Genomic DNA, 20852 nt, shown 5'->3' on the forward strand with positions numbered 1-20852 from the left:
TGAAATAAAGGAATCAGTATTTTTAGGTATAATTATTGACGACGTTGAAAAATCACGTAGAGTGTTGATAAAACATGTCAAGTGTCTCATTGCACTGGCTTGCATGTGGGAAATAATTAAGAATGTTAAATTTCATTTACTGAGGCATGCGCCCATGGCCTAATGGTAAGAGGATCAAGCTGTTGTGCTAGGCGTCCTCTGTTCAAATCCTCCCATTGGACAATTTCATTTATGTTTATTAATTAAAGGGCCCCTCACCAGGTCTGGCCATTCGCACCATGTCTGGCCACACATTGCGCGATAACGCTTGTGTCTGCGAAGTATTCCATCGCTACGAGCTGCGGAAAGCTCTGAAATTTCAAACTAAACACTGTTTTTTCTTCTCCTCCGGCCATCGTGCTACAAGCTGGACGGTGACGCCATTGTGCCCCTGCACCTACGTAATCGTGTCTGCAGTGTGACGTCGCTCGTGGTGACACGTGACTCCAAGAATGATTTAAGACAACACCTGTTATCTGCGCGATCTGTTGCTTGAATTGACGAATGGAAGTTTAGAGAAATAATAAAACACAAACAGAATGTCCGTGTGTTTCTTGTTTTATTTCGCACCGAAGCAGGAGGGATGTACTTCCGCTTCTTCTACTTGTTCCCACGGCCACGTGCGCAGGTACTGAAACTATGCCATTTTCTACCGTGTTCCAGCGCATGATCACGCTCTGCAATCTGCTTGTTCTGCCTCAGTATTCGTGTAGCACTGAATTACACCACTAGTCATGTTCCCTTGTGCACAGCGCGCAAAATTGTGCGCTGTGCAATACGAGACATCACAACAGCTCACATGCAATGGTGTCACTAGAAGTGCGCCACGCAGCAAAAAAAAAGCCAGGAGAAAAAAAGAAAAATGAAGACGGGGGGGCCCGTAACGTATGCGCCATGCGATCTTCGAGGCCCGGTACGGGAGAATGCAGGGAAGGAATTTCGCTTGCGGGGCAAGTGGAAAGGGAGTCTTGCTAGGTAGTGGAGCCCGTCTGCTGAAATCATGGGTTTGCAGCGCTGAAATATTTATATCTCAGCTATTAATGAGCCGATTTGAAAACTTTTTTGGCCAGAATGCTCCCTAGAGGACACGTAACAACTTCCAGTGTATAGCTAAAATTTGCTATGGGGCTTGGTGAGCGGTCCTTTAAAGACATCGTCTTTCTTAGCGACTTTACCACTACTTTTCCGTATTGGGTATGTTTCAAGCCTCTTTGGTGGGCCCAAAGATAGTGCAGGCTGCTGCGCCAGTAAGAGTACATTACTTTCAAGTTTGAACCTTGATATTGCTTTGAAATTTTAATATTTAATAGCCTGAGAAGACTTAATATAAAAGGCATGCGCTGTCAGTGCTATGTTTCATGACATCTGTTTGTGGACTGCCATTCCCAAAATTGAGGAATAATTTTGTCAAGGATGTAAGACCTGGTATGAGCAACTTTAGTGATATAATAATGTGGCAATATAACCCACATATATAGCATGTCATACAGCATGGCATGGCATATAGTATACATATACCTAAACATATGCAAAGCCTCACGGCGACGGTGACGACAATGGCGAAAATTCACTTGTAGTGTCCATATAATTGCTATTGCAGTAATATGTACTGAGAGCAACAAAGAAAGCCCTAGAAAAGCATACTTAATGCGGCTGTCACATGGGGCTCTTTTGATCGTGACTGAGCCCGATCTGGATCGAATTTATTGGTCGCGATTGACTTCTTTTGCTTAATCTGCAGAAGAGAGCCAATCACAGTAGAGAATTTCGATACGGAGTGGTCTAAATTGCGATTGAAAATGACTGTGTGGCACCAGTATAAGACATGTGAAACCTTTACCGTAATGTTTGGTTACAATTATGGTAAAGTGCTTGTCGAATATCTCTAGAAATTTGCTTCGCTTCTTGGCATGGAGTGTACTGGAATAATTATGCAGTTTAATCATAATGTCTAGAGGAGCAACGACACGTGAAGCAAACCTGTGCTACAAATTTTTCTTGCAGTGGTTCCACTAAAAACTAGGTTTAAGATCTGCTGGAACATGCTACCGTAAAAGATAGTTAATTCACGCCTCATTAACTCGAAATTTTGGACGATTCAAGCTAACCAGCACAATCCAACCAAGCTCCATGGAACTGTTCATCTTGTAAAAAGGCGGTAGGGGTATTGCGCTAAAAGCACACGGACAACAGAAGTAGAGGGCAGAATAAGCACAGACTCACAGCTGAATTTTATTGGGTGAAAGATGGCATATGTACAAGGAACAAAAAAATGTCATCGTGCTCAGAGGCTATCCAGAAACACTGCCGTCACAATCTTGTGTCCGGGAATTGCACCTCATAATCAGCAAGTACAACGGAAGAATCGCTAACACATACCATCATAGGGACCATTGCACACAGTAGCTGTTGGAGGCGTATATTCTAAAAAGGAGAATGCGTGTATGTGTTAGCGATCCTTCCATTGTACTTGCCAATTGATAGGTGCAATTTCTGGATGCAAGATTGTGACGGCAGTATTTTTGGATAACCTCTGAGCACGATAACATCTTTTTGTTCCTTGTACATATGCCATCTTTCACCCAATAAAATTCAGCTGTGAGTCTGCGTGCATCCTGCCCACTTCCACTTCTGTTGTCTGTCTTTCTAACGCAATACTCCCCCCGCTCTCCCTTTTTTTTGCAGGATGAACATCCACCAACTAGTCCAACTTGCCGATCTACTCCATAGAACTCCACCTATTAAAAAGCTAATTAAATTGCACGCAAATTGAGTCCATCACAGATGATTCCAACTGTGTGCCACTGTGGCTGGCTCCTGGCTGGTGCTGTAGATCACTTTCGCAGTTAAGCGACAGGTGGTGCAACATGCTTGTCACCATTGTCATCAATCCACACCCAGCGACAGCTCCCTCTGATCTCAAAGGCTATGCTTTTGCCTACTGCATGCACAGGAATAGGGGATCCCTAATCCCATCATGGACCCCATGTTCTTATGTATATTCCTGCAATTAGTTAGTTGCATCGACACTGACAGTGGAACATGCGGCCGATGTGGTGTGTCAATCAACTCGCCAGCTGCAAAGGATGAGCAAGCGAGATAAGCTGCGGCATTTTTTTATTGCCTTTGTTGTGTCAGGGCCCAGTTGTGTATGTTGTGGAGCGTTCCTGTCGTAGCAACCAGACCTACGCTTGTGAGCATACTGCCATGTCTTTGCCGTGTGGCAAATACTAAAGGCTAGTGGACCTGAGGAGAGCTGGGCTAGTTGGTTCATTACGAATGGAATAGAGGAAAGCGCAAACTTCAAGCGGGTTGGATAGGGAGAGAAAGACACAGGATTGCATTACTGTTCAGGTACAGATTCAGATTTGTTAACAACAATGTGAGAGCATGTGGCTGGAGATACTATTTGTGCCTTCTACTGGAACGTATGCATTAGCGGTGAGATTATGTACCATGCGCTTAATTGAACGCACACTGAACAGAGGTTTTGAGCAGTGATAACACCAGTGTGCCAGTGGAAGGCGCAGATGGTATTTCTGGCCACACGGTTGCGCGTTGTTGTAAACAGATCTGAGGTCTGTACATAAAATCTTTGGTGACATGGACTTCGCAGACTATGTAAATTTTAACAGCTGCGCAGTGGTCTGCGGTGCTGTCACCGACAATGATGCAGACGAGGAAGAGGAAGCATGGGTGTGGCCTTTGTTATCACAGGTGATGGAATGACTGAATCACGCACATCTGTTCTTCAGTTATGAAGAGAATAAGGAAGATGCTTTCCGATTCACTCGAGCTTTTGAAGGTAAACTTATGGCGATCGCTTTCAGTTAGACAAAGCAGAAAACGATCATGGATTTCTTTCATAAATAAAAAATGATGGTTCCAGAGGTGCTCCTACTCCTATCATCAGTATATATAACCTTCTGTTTATCCCTCTCGTTATTTCAAATTTCATTTAATTTGAATTCAGTGAGCAGCATTGTGAAATTAAAATTTGCGAGCCTTCACTGTAAGATCATTATGCGAAGGCACTGAAATAAATGTCATTTCAAATCTACTGTCTGCAACATCTCAATTCTTGCAACTAAATGAGCCCAAAATTTAGTAAATCTAATGGCAACTTTGCTAAAATAGAAACACTGGACCCGTTGGTAAAAGCATGCACCAATACTTGCATGAACACTATATTGCACAATATTTTGGGCACATGTGCCTAAGTACATAGATATGGCTGCATACACAAAGGCACATACAGTGCCTGAGCGTTACCTCGCTCTTTTATCAAACAAATATTTCTCACCCTTATGCAACAGAAGAACACTTTACAATTAATAATCTTTTATGATAAAGAGAATCATGCCCCTACCCAGGTGCATGATCTCATGTGCACATGGCTGGCATGTCATTTGACCTCATTTTATACAAGCTAGTAAGCCTTTTCCCAATCCAGAGCAATGTGGCTCTGTGGCAAAAGAATGATTTCAGGTAAATTATTATTACTGAATATCAGCGACTATTTTTCTTGTGATCTTGCACATGATGCTCCTTATGTATGATAATGAATGATGTTTCCTCACCAGGCAATCACTCCACAGCACCAACTCCACTCCTTTGCTGCGACATGCGGAGATGACATCCCGTGAAATGTCATCGGCACAGACAATAGTTTTGAGAGCTGGTAGTGAGTCCTTTTTGCTGAGGAAGTATTGCACTTTGTCCGCAGAGTCGCATACCAGCACGGAGCTTTCCACTGCAAGCAACAATCGTAACAAAAGAAAAGAAGGAAGCAAGCATGGTGTAAGCTTCATGACCAGGATAAATGGCATATACAGTCAAATCAAACCGCAAGAAAAGAAGAAAGAAAGAAACTTAGAACAGAATGTTAAAAGAAAAGTATGTACCAAAGTACTGAGTTCTGTTTGGCAGTGGTTCCCAAGTAAAGATACTAACCAGTGCTTACAGGCATAGGTCGACATACTCACTCATGAGTACAGTAACTCACACTTGCTCCACACTCATTTCATAGGCATGATAGGCATGAGATGCAGCATTAGTAAGTGGCGAAGGGTGTGAGTGGCTGCGAGTATGAACGGGAGTGTGAGCCGATGAGTTTGCATAGACATGGATGTTAGTGGGAATGAGTGCCAGTTAACGTGAATACAAGCGAAAGTCATCGACAGTGAGTTTGAGTGTGTGCGAGCACCAACATGAACTATTGGTGAGCATGATTGGGCTTTGTAAGTGCATCAGTGCCGATGAGTGGGATTTGATGTAAGTATGATCACTAGTGGGTGCCAGTAAATGTGAATGGAGGTAACTATGAATGCAAGTGGATGTTTAGCATGAGTAGGAACATGAGCGTGCAACAAACTTTGTTGCATTCATAATGCAAAATGTAACTCTTGTTTTGTGCATATTTTTTAAAATGACCAAGTGTTGTTTGATTACTAAGTGAATTGTTAGCATTGAAATTTGCTTGCCTTAATTGAATGTGATAGATAAAAAGACGTTAATATTCTGTTCTTACATGAACAAAACTTCGTTGTTATCATTTTTTTGTAACAGTGGCACAAGTTTTGCAAGACAAAAATGTTCCCCAAATCTGTATAAAGTTTTGGAGTTACGGCTACATATCTCAAATGCTGTAATGAGATGAACTTCTGTACTGCAAGTAGGTTGCTCCAGATTTTGATAAGCAATTAAGATGAACCAAGCAGGTTGCTAGAACAGATGTCAGCACTTTGAAAGTTTCCATCTCGTGGTCTCATGAGTATCTCACGAGTATAGTTATCTGTATAGCAACTAACCTTGCTGAAGAACAAATGTTGTGGCCTCGAGATCAGCATTGACTGTGACTGGGCAGGAAACCATGGAGTAGTGCGACAGGGAGTAGTTTGAGATGACATACTGCAAAAAGATGTATCCCATAAATCACCACAAGCAGGTGTGAATAACCTGATATCTTCTAAAACCTTTCACTTAACCAAAACTGACGGTGGTCCCCAGTGTTACAATCAAAGAGTTTCAAAAATGAACATTCGCAGATCACAGTTCAAAACTTCTCATACAACTGTTTGGGAATAAAATTCTTTGAAAATCAAATGCTCAATCGGTTACTGTCTTTGTTCTGTGATGACATTCAAAAACAGGTTTGAACAAACTCATATTTGCAATCTTCAGCTGTGATTCATAATCACCTTAACAATGATGCTGTGTGGCATCCAAAAGCAAATGTCACAGGCACTTTGTACTTTTTGGTTGATGTGATCTTGCATTCCAACAATTTCGACTGTACCGCTAATAAATTATGCACAAAAGTTGGCAGGCAGGCTTGACTGTTAAGCCCCAACTTGACTGTTTGGGTTTAAGATTCTGAAGCTGCTGTGTGGGCTTAGAGTGAGCTCTACTGTGTGGGCTTTGAGCCTACTCTGTGCCCACAAGTTTATCATTCTGGTTATTCCATCCCATCCACCGCCCTTGTCTGTTTTCGGTCCCTCGGCACCCATTTCATTTATTTTAGTAGACCATCGAGTATTTGTTGTACACATTATATGGCCAGCCCAGCTGCTCTTTTTCCTTTTGATCTTAACTAGAATGCATTCCAATTTTGTTTTTTAGGACACACTGCCATCTTCCGATCTGATTGACGTTATGCATAGATATAGATGAGAAACTGAAAGCAGGCTGAGAGGTAATTTGCACCAATGTGATTTGCATGTGCCAGTTAGTGTGGCACTGAGCTTTTCTAAATGATCCTGCATGTGCACAGAGTGGAAAAATTTTCTGCACTGCCAAATTGCTTAGCAGAATTTTGAGGACAAACAGTTTTCCTGTTTGATGTAGTCGGTCTGCTTCATATGAAAACCATCAAGTGCTCTTAATTTTGTTATTAACTAATATTTGGCACTTCTTGACAGGATCTTTGAGCTCTTTCCTTGCCCATAAGTATGCAGGCCATGTTCCTTGTTCCTGTTCCTGGACCATGTTCAACTTGGTAAAATAGTCCTATTGATTACTGTCAAATAAAGGCTGATTGATGGGGCTTAATGTCCCAAAGCAATACAGAGGCTATGAAAAATGCCTTAGTGTAAGGCGCAGGAAATAATTTGGATCACCCGGGGTTCTTTAATGTGCACCCAAAGTTTGGTACATTGGCATTTTGCATTCCGCTTCCATTAGCATGTGGATGCTGTAGCCAGGGGAGGTATTCTGTATGTTTCCACCTACTGGACATGTCCATTTCGTCTGCTGCTGAAGTGCTCATTGGCCGGGCGCACCTGTCTCCTTCTGATGTAGTCGGTCCAGCCCAGCCAATCGGGACTTCAGCAGCAGATGAAATGGAAATGTGCACTAGGTGGACATTTACAGAGTATCCCCCACCTCCACCCCAGCAATCATATGTGTGACCTCTCCTGCAGCAGTTCAATGCCACAGCCACCAAGGTGGACGATGTAAAATAAGAGTGCGACTGGTATCTACTACACTAAGAACACATATCAAATACAGGAACGGTATTTTCCAAGAAAAACTGTGTACCTGACAAAGGGTGGAGAAGTTACTGTCACTACATCGAAAAGGTAATAGATTCAGCTTGTCCTTCGGCAGACACCATCTGAAGTGATACTGCGAATACTTTTCTGGGAATATTATTGACTACACCAATGGCAAGACTTCAAGTGAAGAATTTTATTATGCCTGTACCTCAAGGCCCGTCTTGCAGTTGATCATGATGATGCTCTCACGAGGAACTTGCCCCAGGGACAGCAGTCCAGAGCCAAACATTTGGGATTTCTCCAGGAGCTGCACTCAGAGGAAGAAAGCAAGAGCCAGTTGCATGGATCAGAATGATTTCAAATCAGCACTAAATGCACTAATCAACACTACACTGCTTGATTACCTTTTTGGAAACATTGCAACATTTGTTTTATGTCAAGAGATGATCTAACTGCAGCAAAAATTGCAAATGAAGGGGCCACACAACATTCCTGCAATTCAAATCTCACACAGTTTGAATTGTAGTGTCAGTGTGCTGTGGCGCCGTCATCACACAACAAACAAGTTTTCTTGGCAAATTCAGCTCTGAAGTACGGAAAAAATTGTGCACACCTAAACTGAACAAGCAGCTGCACTGACTGCTATTAAGATACTACAAAAAACACATGGATGTCATTAAATCCAATGGCATCTTCATTTTCCCCCTTTCCTACCCCTACATTTATGAAATGTGTTCTTATGACACAGACCCTTTTTCCTTTTTGTTCTTTTTTCCACATCATGTGTGATGATGAAATGTTGCCTTTGCTTCCTATACCCATGATGTTTAGGAAGGAGTGAAACAAGCCTTTCTTGCCAAGGTAATACAACTTCAAGAATGGGAATACTCTATTCTTTGTCCTCACAGCAGATGGCAATATGCGATTCCTGTGCCAGCGTTCATGGTTGCAAACTCTTACCACTGGTGGAATCCAAGCAAAAAATTATAATTTGAATTTTCACTGGGTGTACGGTAGAGCGATTAAAAGACGGGACAAAAGAAGACACACAGGGACACACACAGCGCTGTGTGTGTCCCTGTCTGTCTTTTTTTGTCTTGTCTTTTAATCGCTCTACCGTATACCCCTTGAAAATGCATTACCAACAAGCCCACATTGCAACTGTCGTGAACTTTATAATCTGAACACAAGAATTTTAAATTAGTAGTCCATCAAAATTGATGTTTGTCCTTAATGTTTCTTAAACATGTGCACAGGAAAGACGCTGTAGACGTTCATGTTTATAATACAACCACTTTCGTTCTGATTTTCAAGAGAACAAAAGACAAAGTGACATTTATCAAACACAATGGTTCACGTGTTACTTCACAGGATACAATTGTGTGACATCTAATACATCTGAAGCATGTTTATGCATGTGATTCTGAGCATCGCTACTCGTCTGCTACCTGTATGCAAGGAAAACGAAAGTGAAAGAAATCTCTGAAAAGTCATGCTACCCCAAGACTTCAATGCGAATTGAAAAAAAACAAAAGCACGGCTTCTGAAGCCCAACTGGTTACAAAACTTTTAACACTGTTTTAAATGATAACTACTTTTTTAAATTACCGATATACATAGTGAAAGAGAAAAGACCTACATGGAAATTGAATCATGAAGACACCTCAGCATTGGGTACATCACATTGTGTCTCCTTTTGAATTAACCAAGCAAACAATACTGGCCACCATCACTGTTTAAGTTGCCGTAATTTAAGGAATAATCCAGCACAAAAGATGTTTACTGATGCATGCCTTAAATGTGTGTAGCCACTAATATAATAAAATTTCATGTCATAGCAATTATGTGAAGAAACTTTCAAACTGTCCTTTTCGCACTAAGCTGCTACATGTATATTACAACTTCATTCTGTTACTAACCTCCTCATAGCTTATCCAGTGAAGTTCTTTCAAGTCTTTACTCCAGTAGCCACAGGCTTTCTTGTTTCCTGGAAAAGTGATAACATTAACACCTTGGATACCAATTGAACATGCATAGTTCATTTGCTGCACAATGTTACGCTACTAACAATGGGGAAGAGATGAGATCTTTATCAAAAAGAATGAGAATAATGCAAACAGTCTCCACTGTTGCAAATTATCTCAAGCTGATGACACATTCGTGCAGAACTGATGTTGTTGCCCTGGCAGATAAGATATAAATTGGACATGCGGCATCGTGAATCAAGCCCTTTCTTCTAAGGACAAGTGCACTTATCAGAAGATAAAGAGGGAATACTACTGCTTGCATTTACAGCTCCGTCACATATTCTGTGCTCCCAAACCAGTTTCAGTACATGAAACACAAACAGTACTTTTCAGACAGGGTGATATCAGCTCAGCAGAAGGCTTGACTAAAGTCCTTAGATAAGATTTTGAAAGCAATGCATCCTGAATGGAATGTGCAGAATAGACAGGGCAGATAAGTGTGAAATGAGTTCTGACACAAAAGGCAATAGAAGTTGCCACAGAACTTTCATATCCTGGTTTCACGTTTCCAGAGCCTGCACCTTTACCAAGTTGAGCGTTATCTGGCTAATATAAATTATTTGCATGGTGCGTCATGTGGCTTGCCACTTCACCAATATGAACTTTTACCTTTCCCAGATCATTAACAAGCCTTGAATGAAGACTGACTGATATTCTTGAAAACGAACTATACCACTCGTTTCTAGAAAGGGGCGCCAACTCTGTTGAAGACAGTGCACTGGAGGTTACTATTTTTTTTCTTTTATGGCAACACATTAATATTATTGGTGGGCATAGAGAAATATATGTGACAGTTACTGGTCAGCCAGTTAAGTATATATTTTTTATTCTGTGCAACTTTCCGATTATTCACTTTAGTGCCATGTTGCAAATGCAGAAGTGAAGTCTGTCAGAGCTTAAGGCATGCTCACTTAGTAGGAATCCTAAATGTAGTACCAGTTTTGATATCCCTTTACAAACTTGCAGGGAAATGCACTGGTATTGCACTTAGATGACTTACTCTTCCACAAAGCCTTTCTGGTGCAAAAAGAAAGAGAGAGAGAAAAAAAAGAATGTGCCTACATGGTACACTAATAAGTATCATAAGAGAATTTGAGGATGAATGGCTCTATAATGAGGTTAGTCTAATGATTTCTAGTAAATGAACATGCCTTTAACGCTAATCAGCCTATTCAGAAATTGCTACATGTGCTCTAAAGCAATAAATTAAAAGAACAATTAGTCAATATTACACAATAATTCATTTTATTATGACAGCAAATATATGGACACTCTAGGCACATTTCTGCTGTCGGTGTTGCCGTGAGGTTCCATATAAAGTCCACGGGCAATAAAATTGTCACCGCACACCGTATGCCATATTTGCAAGTAAAAGCGTGCAATGGTGAGCAGGTGATCATGGCTCAATCGGAAAGCGGGGAGGAAGCGCGCTGCTTTCCGTCGCATGCAAGGCTTCAGGAGGGGGGGTTGTAGAGAGAGGTGTGTCGCTGCTGCTGCCGTGTTTCCTCACTGCAGCGTTTTGACAGCGAGTTTCCGTGGTCATCAAGTGAGATGTGTTCATATGTATTCATGTAAGCTTGTGCGCATGACACCATGCTCGTTAATTCTTGCAGACAACTTTCTGTGGCTATGAAGGGAAAGCTACAGAGGCGAAGCATCCACAAATGAAAGAGCTTCTGAAAAGAGTCCCATATTTTAATCCAGGTTAGTTTAGGCTGTGGAAGGGAAAACATAAACACCTTATTAGCAACAGTTAAATAAGACAGAACATGCCAGTGAGTGTAAAGGTCTACTTATTTTGCGGCTTTTCCCTTCTGCCTCTGGGGAAATGCAAAACTGTCACACGTTGAAGCTGCGTCGATTCAGCGTCTGTTCTGAGCAACCAAAAGCAATGTCAAACGCTGCCGGAATACTTGGCACAGTAACATATGTGCAGCCGCCACACACCCGCAGCTTTCCCTTTGTAGCCACAGCCGCCACAGAAAGTTGTCGACGAGTGTATAGCTGTCCACTAATTTGCTATCGCAATCGATGCTTCGCCTTTCGGGTGAAATTGCTACATTTTTTTTCCGTTATTCAAGCTTTGGAAGGCTCCAATCTTCTGGCTGGCCCATGGCTGTAGGCAGGGCTCAGCAGCTGACGGTATTGGAATGGTCATTGCTGGTGAGCTGGTTCAGATGTCCAAGGTAAAAATTGTGTGGTGGCTGAGTGGCAACGAGCTGCCATGTTTATTGCAAAAGCCTGGCCTGGCCAGGCCATGGATACAGGCATGTTGATGACGGCGAAGAAATCACTATGAGGGCAACCATCCAGTGAGGCACCAAGCATGTTTTTCACCACCCACTGGGCAAACTCCATCCTCGTCACTACTGCTGGAGTGGTGGCACTAAAGGTGATTATCATAGATTTGCTTATGTGTTGCCAAAAGAAAAGACATTATTGCTTCAATTTAACTGTACTTTTAAAAGCATTGGCTTTTCGTTTAAAGTAGGTTGTCCAATCGGCATATTGTGTGGGTACTAGAGCAGGAATAATTTTGACGGCCTGAGGCTTTTTTAACGTGCACTCAAAGTGCAGTACATAAGCGTTTTTGCCTTCTACTCCCTCTGGAATGTGGCTGCGGCTGCTGGGAATCGAACCCGCAACCTTGTGCTCTGCAGCATGCGAGGCTGAAAAATGCAGGATAACAAAGAAACTTGAAAGGAAGTTAAGGACCATACTTCAAGTGATTAAAAATAAAATGACAGGCATAAAATTAGGCGATAGGAAGACGGCGATGCCGATCATGGGTCATGGACATTCATGGTCATGGTCATGGACATTCTCAGCTGGATTTCTAGTTTTCTTTCCGATCGATGTCAATTTATGTCTTTTAAAAGAGCTAATTCCAGGGTGACAGCAGTGCCTTCAGGAGTACCACAAGGTTACGTGCTGAGTCCGTTGCTTTTCTTGATCTTTATAAACGATTTGCCTAGTCACATAACCTCAAATATACGTTTGTATGCTGATGACTGTGTATTGTATCATAAAATTTCCTCCTTTGATGACCATTTACAGCTCCAAAAATCATTTTATAATTTTAGCTCTTGGTGCGATACCTGGCAAATGACAATTAACATCCGTAAAACCATTGTTACGACTTTCACTAATAAAACGACCCCTTCCGCTTTTACTTACAAAGTTAATAATACTCCAATCCAGAGCGTTAGTGAATGTAAATACCTTGGTCTTGTTTTCACACCCAGTATGTCTTGGTCAAAACACATAGATTTAATAACCTCAAAAGCACTGAAAAAGTTAGGCTACCTGCGCCGCACATTGACCACAGCTCCAAGGGATACTAAACTACTGATGTATAAATCACTAATCCGGCCTATACTCGATTATGCTTCTCCCGTCTGGAATCCACACAAACAGTGCGACATTAATCAAATTGAGGCCATCCAAAAGAAAGCGATCCGCTTCATATGCCGTAGGTACGATAGGGATTTTTCACCGTATACCCCTCGGCTTACAACCGCTCTCAGATTGCCGACGGACGGAATCACTGAAGTTTTTGCATTGCATTATTAACTCTTCTTGCCGTATATCTTCAGATAACTACCTAACTCCTGCAAAACCATCTAATACTAGAAGTCACCATCACCTAAACATCGCACCATATTTTGCCCGTACGGACACATTTAAATACAGTTTATTTTCCCGTGTAATCGAGTACTGGAATTCTTTACCTGGTGCTACTCGTTCTCTCCCTTTAAACTTATTCTTGGTGGCCATTGAATAGTTTTGGTTTGTGTTGGTTTGTATTGTTTGTATTGACTGTAGTACTATTTTCATTTCTCTGCCTTTCACACCCACTCCTGCAATAGCCTGATTGGGCTGCAGTATGTACAAATAAATAAATAAATAAATATGCAGGTAAGACATAATGCAGAACAGAGAACTGCTGGTTTGCCAAAGGCAATGGCATAAGTGCCAAGGCAAGGGAAACATAATCTTGGGTGCCAGGTGATTAGATGGGAGTGATGGGATTAGGAAATCAGCAGGTATCCAATGTGCTTTAGTAACACAGGAAAGGTTTAAGTGGGAATTCCTGGAAGATACTTTTGCCCTACAGTAGGATATTACTAGAAAACTTGAGAGCAACAATAAATCAGTATAGGTAGGCAAAACAATTTTTAGAAATCTGTTTTCATTTCAAAAGTTGATTATTTCTGGTGAAAATGAAGGCCATACATTCCTTTTTAAAATTTCCGAGCCGGGACATTACTAGCGGCAGATCAACACAACATATGATTTTAATGTATTTGCTCATGTTTGGGCAATTCTGGCATAGCAAAACGCCTTGAAATTTCTAGGTTGAGCTGTTGGTTCCTTTATAATGAAAAGTAGTCTTTCTTTATCAAGAAACAATTAACTATACCTGAATACATGGTGTAAAAATCAATGCCGCAATGAGCTGGTGAGGAACCCTCAGGGTTGTGGTGGCACTGTCACCTCTCTCTCATTTCTGCATGTTTTATGACTTGCCAAGTCTTCTTTCAAGGTAAGGGTGTCTGTTTTGCTATTGCAGAAGCATAATTTACTAACACAGTATATCTCTCAGTATCTCTCTAAAATGGACTCACAATTATTATGATCTCCAACCGTTGCCAGTGTCCTCTGTTGACATGTTATTAATAAAATTAGGATTAGTGCTGTTGCCGTCTCTCAGTACCTGTATTGCACACACAGGGTATCATTTTGTCTTCAGCCAGCTTTTTCTCCCTCACAGCTGTACAATGACAGTGTCAGCAGTTCACATTGCTGCTTTACTGCACGCCGCAAGCAGTCTCATTTCCCTGCAGTTTTTTTCTTTTCATTTTTTGTTATTGCACTTCAGTACACTGTAATGGCATCAAAAATTAATTTTTTTTCTCTTCTTGTTCACTCTCACTTTTTTTTCTTAACACACTGTGGCAATATCAAAAAAGCATTTTTACTGCAGTGCATCGACACTATAAAATTTGCTTCCTCTCCTGAATTTACTTTTTTTTTGCTCCTTTCTGTAGCTTGTGCTGTATATTGGCCTACTGCAGTTATGTGCTTTCATCTATTTCTTCTTTTTCTTCGTTCACTTCCTGTATAGTTTTGTTAACCATTTGCACAAAATAATGAGGGTAGTGTGCCAAGACTGAAGTCAAAGGCTTCCTTTTTTGTGTGTGTGTTTAACTTAATTGGCTTTTCCTAGGATATATGCATTTAACTGTGATTGCACATCCAGTCTACGAGTGCACTTTGTATACGAAATTTTTAGCTACTTTTATAATCTGGAAATACCATCGTAATTACAGATGTGTGACCACCAAATGATGCATGCGCATATTACAGCAGTAAATTAGCTATCTACCATGTCAAATGGATGCTGCTGGATTACAGCTAACACAAAGCAGATGCTGCATTGTTTATTGCTTTTGCCGAAGCAAAGGCAGCTGCCTGTCTCGTCATTTTCCAGTTCAATGTGGAAAGTGTGCACGCATGCACGCACGCACACACACACGTGCGCATGCACGCACACACACACACACGCACACACAACTAATAATTGAAAATAATTGATATCAAGGTAACTTGATAATTGAAGATAGAAAAAATTGCGATGGCAGGGTTCCACAGTAAAAACAAAAAGCAAGAAACTAAAACCTCCGAGCAAAAGCTGAATATCTTACAAAATTGTTCAGCAGCTTATGATGACACTTCTTCATTAACATAGAGCTTAATGCACAATGATAGAGAAGACACGCAATGCAGATGTATTTATTTTGATTAGACACTGACTGTGGTGTGGTGAAAAATTAGGTAAAATAAGCATTTCTTTTTTTTTTAATTCAGTAAACACATTATTAAAGTCATTAAAGTCATGCCTGAGGCATTAACTAAGGAGTGGTGGGTGGGTTGGGGGATGAAGATGTTATGGATGCATCAAAATGCCTGAAAGCCCATATTCCCAGTGGCAAACATGAATGAGGTGTGTCAGTGCACTTAGGTGTCTGTGCATGAGTGTTGGGTGCCATTGTGGAATGTTCTCTTGTTCTCACTAATGCATGCTATGTGTGAGAGGCGCAGGCTCAAGCATGTCTGCAGTGAGTGATGTTTGATATGGACCCAAGGCGCCAGCACAACAGCGAGACTGCTACAAGTCAAGATATGACAACAGTGTGCGTGGGCTTTGGCCAACAGTTCTTTCCCTCTCACTCTGAACAAGAATGTTCCCGAGAGAGCACTAATTCGCTGACAGCCCTCCTTAAATTCACCTTTGCACTTTAGCAGCCTTTAGGAGCTGACTGCATTTTAGATAAGAACACAAATGTCTTGTTTTTGTTCTACATTGCCTTGTTTTTGCCTACACTCTCTTCGCTGATCAACCTGATTCAACTCTAGGCTGTAAGCCAACGCTGCCACTGGAACCAAGTGGCCTATTGCAAGAAGTTATAGCATCACTTATAGCATCAACGGTAACAATCTATCTGTAGTTCCAAGTTACAAATATTTAGGGGTAAATATTACATCCGATCTTCGATGGAATGATCACATCACATACATACACAAGAAAGCCATGAGACAACTAGGCTACTTACGGCGAACACTTCCCAAAGCTTCAAGCGATGTAAAACTTTTGGCCTACAAAACGTATATAAGACCAACACTAGAATACGCTGCAGCAGTGTGGGATCCGCACACAAATATAAATACAGTGAAAGCTCGTTAATTCGAACTTCAATAATTCGAATTTATGGATAATTCGAACTGTACGATTTGGTCCGGCCAAGCTCCACAGAAGTCCATGTATAAAGAAGTCCGTTAATTCGAACACGAGAAGGTTCCCTCACGGATAATTCGAACTACGCTCGCCTGGCACACGGCCAGAGAAACGCGCCTACTGCCTACACACAAGGCTGTATTGCCTCCGAAACGGAGAGAACGGCGAGAGAAGGCAAAATCGGAAAACAAATCTAACCGACGCGGGGTCAGCCAGAAGGCAGCGGCGGCTGCCGCCTCTCCGTTCTACGTAACCTCCGAGACTTCTTGCCCGCTGCGAATCTCGGAGACTTCGCAAATCTTGTACAGCTGCTAATGCTGTGCGGAGATGGCACGGCAAGCGCCAAAACACAGCGAATCAAGTACGTCGCAGCTGCGCTTGCAATCAAGAACCTACGAATCAGGGCCTTCGCCACCTTCACATGTTCAGCGTCTTTGTCTCGGCAATCTTCATCGGTTGTGCACCTCTGTTTTCAGATTAGGAGGCATCGGCTATCGCGATTCATCGTGATGGTGTTAAGCCTCGGCTAACGTTCGTTTCATTGGACATCGGTGGTGTGGCACAGTCGGACCCAGAGCTTCAACTCGAAGATGGCGTGTACCCGCGACACACGCCATCACTTCTTGACTCGCCAAATTTCTGACATGCATGCCCTACTGCTTCCAAATCGCAGTGTACTGTTGCTCTCCTTCACTTTCGTTAGTTCGAACTTTCGTTAATTCGAACTGAAGCGGCTTCCCCTTGCGGTTCGAATTAACGAGCTTTTACTGTATAAGGAAACTAGAAAGCATTCAGCGAAAGGCAGCTAGATTCATTTTTAATTCGTACAGCAGCAAAACATCGCCGACTGCTCTATTAACTTCTGCAAATCTAGAATCCCTTCAAACAAGACGGTACCGCGAAAGGCTAAAAACATTCTACATGATATACAATGATAACCTTGGAATCGACAAAAACACGTACTTGAAACCTCTTACGCAGCGTTCCACTCGTTCTTTCCATTCAAAAAAAGTTAGCGAAATTTATTGTAGAACCAACACTTTCTTTCTTCCCCCGAACCAACAATTCTTTCTTCCCCCGTACCATCCGTGATTGGAATCGTTTGCCCAGAGAAATAATCGAGAGCTCTTCTGTTGCCGCTTTCACTGCCGCACTTCAAAATGTGAAATCATAGTGTCTTTTCACCAATGATCTAGCAACGTTTCATGAAAGCGTCGCACTTATCTCCTGCTTTTCTTTATTTTGATGTTTTTACAGTTATGTTTTCTTTATATTGTGCATCGCATTGACATGTATAACGCATCGAACCAAATACCCTTTTTTTCTCTTGTTTCCTTCACATTGTCAATTGTTGAGCAACGCACTTGTCAAATATGTCTTGATGTGTATTCATATATCTACTATTGCGATATGATGTGTGTTCATATATATAACACTTTACCATTTGAAATTATATAATTCAGTGCCGTACTTCACACAACATTCACTTTTTCTCCAGCTACATTTTTTTGTATGTGTGCTCTTTTTGTTGTTCAGGTATATTTGTACCGAAGAGTAACCCACTCCTGCTGAAGGCCTGGAATTCAGGCTAGCAGTACTTAATAAATAAAAAATAAATAAAGTTCCAAGATAGTGATGTCTGCTGATTGTACTTGTTAAAATGCAAATCAGTCATAAATACCAGCAATCGTGTTTCCCAAGAGAACCTTTTTCTAAAGCTCTTGGTTTGTAAAAAAAAGAACTCATTCATTTCAAGACTGCTGTAAACATGCTACACAATTATGCACCCAAGTTATAAGCAGGAAACACACGTGAGGGATACTGCACAATAATATTCAGGCAAGCTTTTATTTAAATTTCTATAAATGACCATAGTCGTTGCAATCTTCCAAATGTGAATACATAGTTCAGATGATAGAGATGGCTTGAAGACATGGTAAAGAATTATACCTGACAAGGACACAATATGCTTTAGGAGCTTAGTATCAATATTATCATACCAGATACAGAGAATATCTTGAAGTTACTAATACATAAAGCATATCATGAGAAGCCAACAAGAAAGTGATGTCTGATGAAAACTGATAAAAATGGGCCCCTCGGTTAACCCCCTTTCTTCTCGTTAATATATAAAGCAATATCTTGAACTGTGATGTCAGTGGGTGCCATGAGTGAAGAAACATTTATTGTAGGTCTGGCGAGGACGTGAACTTGTCGCGCACCCGGCTAGTCCCACGTCGGGACCGGCAGGTCTAGCCCACCGGCCCGGTCGCGGGCACGCCGGACAGCCAGGATTTGCTTTTCCAGAGCGGGGCTACGCAGAAGCGAGTCCCACTCCTCCTTGATGAACTTAGGGTATGTCGACCCGCACTCCCACAGCATGTGCGCTAGAGTAGAGGTCTGCCCGCAGGAGGGGCAGGCGTCGTCGCGATACACGTCCGGGTAAGCCTCGTGGAGAACGGACAGACACGGATACGTACTAGTCTGCAGAAGCCTAAGAGAAACGGCTTGCGCCCTATTCAACCTGGGGTGAGGGGGTGGAAAGACCCTTCTAGACATGTAGAAGAATTTAATAATCTCGTTATGAGTAGCGGGAGCATCCCTGTGGCCGTAGGGAGGAGGGGAGTCTGTGCTTCTTGCAGAGGAAGCGCGGTCGGTGAGGTCATGCGCAGCCTCGTGAGCAGACTCATTCAGGTTCTGGGGAGCACCCTCGACCAACCCTACGTGAGCTGGAAACCAGTGGATTGAATGATGCGTGAGAGCATATCGATTCAAGTTGCTAAGAAGACGAGCAGCTTGCTTGGCGATGCAACCCTTCTGAAAAGCCCCAACTGCCGTTTTGGAATCGCTATATATCTCGGACCCACGACCGTCTAGCAGGGCGAGGGCGATGGCGGCTTGCTCGGCGACTCCGGGGTCTGAAGTGCGAATGGAGGCGCAATTAGAAATCTTGCCGCTGGAGTCGACCACAGTCGTTGTTGAGAGTGGGGTATTCTCACATAGCTGGTGAAAAGGTCTTCTTTGCATGGTCTCGTAATACAACCTGCTTCATATAACAGAACAGTCATAGAGTTTCATATCCCTATGACTAGAGGGAAATCTGGCGCTGCGATAGCTCAACCATTGTGGGAATGACGGGAAGTACAGGCTACAGATTGGTGCTCTGTTGACTGGCGAACTAGTCTACAGCTATTTCTTGGCAGGTTTGGTTTCACTCCAAGCGCAATTGCTGTAACCCGCAGTGGGACAGTGCGACGCAATGCTCTCTGCCTTTGGTTCTGTTGCTCGAAAGTGGCGATAGCGCACTGGGCCAATGACTGAGCCAATGTTTATGTCGCGTTCTGGTGTCTAAGCCCTGACAAGACAGCTACGGCATTGTAAACATTTAAAGAACATGTTTTGACCATTTTGACCTTGGTTTGTTAAGTGGATCAGGTTGGCACTGTAGCATTACGTGCCTTATGAAAGTTCAGAAGAGCAAAAAGAAGGCACCACTGATACAAGACATGGACAGCTGTACTCCTAGCGACCTGATATTCAAATTTGATTGAGGGCTTCATTACGAATTGCTCGTTTATGTGCTCATTGAAATGTGTTTCAGGACACTTGTGAACATAAACTTACTTGTGGTAGGAAAGGTTGCTGTTTTCTGGCTGTAGTCTGCTGCCACAAAATGGTAAGTACAAAGCTACACCATAACAGCTGTTGGCGCATGCTTCAGAAGTGGTACATGAATATAAAATATAATGAAGCATACCAGTAGGAGGCCACAAGCGTCCTAGCTAGCACTGCAGCACATGTGCATAAATGTACTTGAAGACGTTCAGCAATCATGACAGCTGACGCAGCCTTTCGAAAAAGCAATAGAGTTTGCAAATGCCTGTCGTCTGCGAGAAAAGTTTCGCATTTGTAGCAAGCAGGCGTTGTAGCAGACGACACTTGTAGTATTCCTCTCAAAGGCGCAAGACTTTCTCCCACTGCAAAATTTTTATTTCCATAAGTACTTGAGTATTCTTATATAAGTACATGCATCGCTGTTATTGCTGTTGTATAAATAAATAAATAATTATTCTCTGGCACTAAATCGGGAACAGAATTGCTGAAGAATGCATACCCCGGTGTGCCCTGGTGGTAAACCGTTCCTCAAAGTCATGCAAACTTTATGTAATATGTTGTGCACTATATAATATACTACAGAAATAAAATTAGATTTTACGCAATAATATTTGAGCGTAGCTTCGTTTAATGTGCCTTAAGCAAACGCAACTAGTCTAAAGATCGAAGTCAATCCAAAGCCTGTACTTCCCATCATTCCCATGTAGGTTGAGGCAACGCTCAGGAGTGCCCCCGTAGACACTAGCGCCACATTTCCTTCTAGGGTATTTATTTAAAAACTCTATGAGAACAGCCTTCATTGTGAAAGATGTGTCCCCATCATATATGTTTGAGGCTTCACACTCAAGGTGCTTTTGTTACACGATTTCGCAGGTC

The 20852-nt window shown here is 42.2% G+C and overlaps 1 protein-coding gene across 4 annotated transcripts in view; it reads right to left on the reverse strand.

Annotated features, from left to right (window-relative positions):
* The window catches only part of LOC135909460 (long-chain-fatty-acid--CoA ligase 5-like), an 85841-nt gene that overhangs the window by 31262 nt on the left and 33727 nt on the right, over positions 1-20852 (reverse strand). For all 4 annotated transcript variants that reach the window (XM_065441462.1, XM_065441456.1, XM_065441470.1 and 1 more), the window contains exons 3-6: positions 9455-9522; positions 7744-7842; positions 5850-5949; positions 4620-4792 (exon numbers count right to left, since the gene is read on the reverse strand). In XM_065441462.1, the coding sequence (XP_065297534.1) occupies positions 4620-4792; positions 5850-5949; positions 7744-7842; positions 9455-9522 (440 nt within the window). The remainder of the gene's footprint in view (positions 1-4619; positions 4793-5849; positions 5950-7743; positions 7843-9454; positions 9523-20852) is intronic.

This window comes from Dermacentor albipictus, chromosome 1 (genome assembly GCF_038994185.2).
Source record: "Dermacentor albipictus isolate Rhodes 1998 colony chromosome 1, USDA_Dalb.pri_finalv2, whole genome shotgun sequence".
Lineage (NCBI taxonomy): Eukaryota > Metazoa > Arthropoda > Arachnida > Ixodida > Ixodidae > Dermacentor > Dermacentor albipictus.